Source organism: Cucurbita pepo, unplaced genomic scaffold (assembly GCF_002806865.2).
Source record: "Cucurbita pepo subsp. pepo cultivar mu-cu-16 unplaced genomic scaffold, ASM280686v2 Cp4.1_scaffold002323, whole genome shotgun sequence".
Lineage (NCBI taxonomy): Eukaryota > Viridiplantae > Streptophyta > Magnoliopsida > Cucurbitales > Cucurbitaceae > Cucurbita > Cucurbita pepo.
In genome coordinates this window covers 1-3,105 of record NW_019648403.1, presented here as the reverse complement: position 1 = coordinate 3,105, position 3,105 = coordinate 1, and the positions used below count along the sequence as shown (strand labels likewise).

Genomic DNA, 3,105 nt, shown 5'->3' with positions numbered 1-3,105 from the left:
TCTAGTTCTCATGCCTCGTGAGAATGATTCTGATCTAGTTCATGGCTCGTGAACATGATTCTGATCTAGTTCATGACCAATTTAAATCTTGATATGATAGCCCTTCGACTCCGAATGTGGTGTCTACTAATTGGGTATTGAATTAGGGAATCGAATTTTATTTTAAGTTACGGGAAGGNTATTGAATTAGGGAATCGAATTTTATTTTAAGTTACGGGAAGGAGGAAGATACTTTATCTTGAATTAGGGAATGGATAATTGGTTTTTTTTTTTTTTTATTTAAATCTTAAAAAAGGAACTTCTTCCTTTTCGATAAACTCGAGCATGTAATAGGTCACCCCATCTCCGATTTGACCCACCCCACTTAACTAGCTTTTTTTTTCCGCATCAAGAATTCAAACAAGGTTTGGCCTAATCTAGTAAGGTAAAAATATTACTAGAATTTTTCATCGATACAACATTTTTCCATTCATTCCTTTTAGGATCAGTCGTGGTCTTACAAACTCTACCGATAGTATGGACGAATCTGTTTCTTCATAGAAATGTGTAAAAGATGCTAGCCGCACTTAAAAGCCGAGTACTCTACCATTGAGTTAGCAACCCCAAAAATAGAAAAAATTTTTCTGTGTAGATACAATCGGAATCAAAATAACAAAAGAAATTAAATTGCACCACGTAATCAAAATATTCCAAATAAAAAAAACTTCTTATATCACACAAAAGTAACTTTTTGTATCACAGAAAATACAATGAGACCATCATGTGCGTGAAAAGCAAAGGTCCTGAAACGGAGATAACTAGCTTCATTTATACACGATCGGATTATATTTGTTTGATACACTGTTGTCAATATGAATGTGAATAGTGAAAACCGACTACAATGGAGAAAATAAAAGAATTATAAATGAATAAAAACCACATGGAAATAACAATTTGAATTGAATAAATATATTTATTTTTTTATTTAAATAGATAAAGATAACAAAATATAATAAGAGAAAATATTCTAATAAATTAGATTAAAATAAGAGAAAAGAATTCAAAAAACTACGGACTTGGATTGGCACTATAGAGATAATCAACATAGATAGACATAAAAGATGTAGGCGAAAGACAAAATTAAGGAAGAAGTAGAAAAAAATATATCGGGTTTATTCAATCCATAAATATAAATAACTAAAAAAACGGAATCCCCCCTTTTTTTTTTATTTGTTCATAGAATTGCAACAAAATAACCCCATCGATGGGGGAATGTNATAGAAATGTGTAAAAGATGCTAGCCGCATTTAAAAGCCGAGTACTCTACCATTGAGTTAACAACCAGTGACGATTGAGTGCCATTGCTTCTTCGAACCCAGGAATCGGTATTTCTAAAATAAATGGTATTTTTAAAAAAATTGAAAGTTCTATTTTTTAGATTTTTTTTTAGTTTGAAAGTGATTTTAGAATTTTTTTGAAATTTTAAAGATATTAAAGTTTATGGATATTTTTTACATTAATTAATTTTTAAAAGTCAATGGATTAAAATGGATTTTTATTGACTAATCAAGTTTGAACCTGGACCTGTACACGTCATGCCAATAACTTTGCAAGTTCATCCACTCCTAAGCTTCCTTGTGGCGAACTGAAATTATATTCACCAAAATTCTTCTTCTTTTTCGTCTTAGAATCCTTCTTCCCACTCCCTCTCTCCACCGAAACTGCACTCTCTTCTTTCACTTCCTCCAATTCTCTGCTTGTTTGCTCCTCACCCTTATCAACTGCTACCTTCTTCCTTGGTTGGTGCCTGAAAACGGGCGCCGGAGGAGCAGACTGAGAAAAGGCAACTGCTCGACGATAAACGACATCGGCATCCAATGAAGAATCGTCCAAGACAAGGGCACCGCCATTTTCGATCGCTTGCTTCAATAATTGAAGAACTCCATCCATGGTGTAACTTGCTGGCTTATTGAGAGCTTGTGTGGCTTCTGAAGTACCCCCTACCTTAGTCTCCAGGTTTCCAGCAGCTGCAATGGCATTCAATCTTGATTGTTCCATTGGTTCTGCTTCATCAAAGTCCGAGTATTCATGTCCTGAATCAGTCTCAGTCTCACCACCCGACATTGCGCTCGACGATTCAGAATCATCACATGTGTTATCAGTGTTCATTTCTTGAACATCTGACCCTGTAGCTTCCATATCGTCGGCGTCTGCTAGAGAATTGCTTTTATGCATCATTGCTGTTAATGATTCGACATCGGCAGAGACAGATTTCTCGGCAACCAAAGGATCTAGCTCCTCGTTTCCTCCAGTTGAGAGGCCTGCAGAACCCAAAGACATCAAATCATGGTCGATCAGACTAGTATTCTCGACCGATGCTTCTCGTTCTTCAATGGATGGTGCAGCAATAGTTCCCTCGTTTGTTTCACGTGCCTTCGCTCCCACGGGATTTCTTACTATATATGGAAGGGAGGATTTCCAATCTTTTCCTCTCCACAAAAGAATGTGCTCGCTTTCAAAAGAAATAAGAACACAAGGGACAAGATCCTGTAGTCAAATAGATCAAAAAGTTGGTTAATAGATTGCTTGGCAAAACCCAATGAAATAGAGTTGATCACTTTTTCATCAAAGAGAGAAAACAGAAGAAGACCCTTAGTTTCGCGCCGATTTTCTTGAAGTCGCTCTCGTTCAGCCCTTGACAATTAATCTTGACAAGTTCACACTCTTCGAACGCCTCTCTAACATGTTTTACGAGGTTAGAGTACACACCATTTTTCCCTACAACATGTACAAACAACAGAATGTTTAGCATGCTAAAATCTTTCGCACATGGTGATGGAAGAGTAAGAAAAGACCCATACCGAGCTTGCATATTGGTATTAATTTCCGCCCCTTCTTACGCATTTCAGTCACTTCATCCAGTGTTAGGCCATCAGGGACCTGCTTAAGGAGCCGAGGGTACACTGGTGCAGCGGGTTTCCATAGCATAAGAGGGAAACGAGGACGGGTTTTATAGTTGTAATTTCTACCTCGATAAAGGTACAATGCCCCACCCCTACTATAGATAATTTTGCCCCCAGTTTTTTCCTACCAAAATTATGTAACAAGAAAACAAGTTAGAAGCAT

At 36.9% G+C, this 3,105-nt stretch overlaps 1 protein-coding gene across 1 annotated transcript; it reads right to left on the bottom strand.

Annotated features, from left to right (window-relative positions):
* Positions 1–1,517: 1,517 nt before the first annotated feature.
* LOC111786664 (CRS2-associated factor 1, chloroplastic-like) lies at positions 1,518–3,093 on the bottom strand. Its single transcript, XM_023666895.1, has 3 exons — positions 2,841–3,093; positions 2,630–2,757; positions 1,518–2,526 (listed from the first exon to the last, which is right to left on the bottom strand). The coding sequence occupies exons 1-3, from the start codon at positions 2,965–2,967 to the stop codon at positions 1,573–1,575; spliced, it is 1,209 nt and encodes a 402-aa protein (XP_023522663.1). The 5' UTR covers positions 2,968–3,093; the 3' UTR covers positions 1,518–1,572.
* Positions 3,094–3,105: the final 12 nt, after the last annotated feature.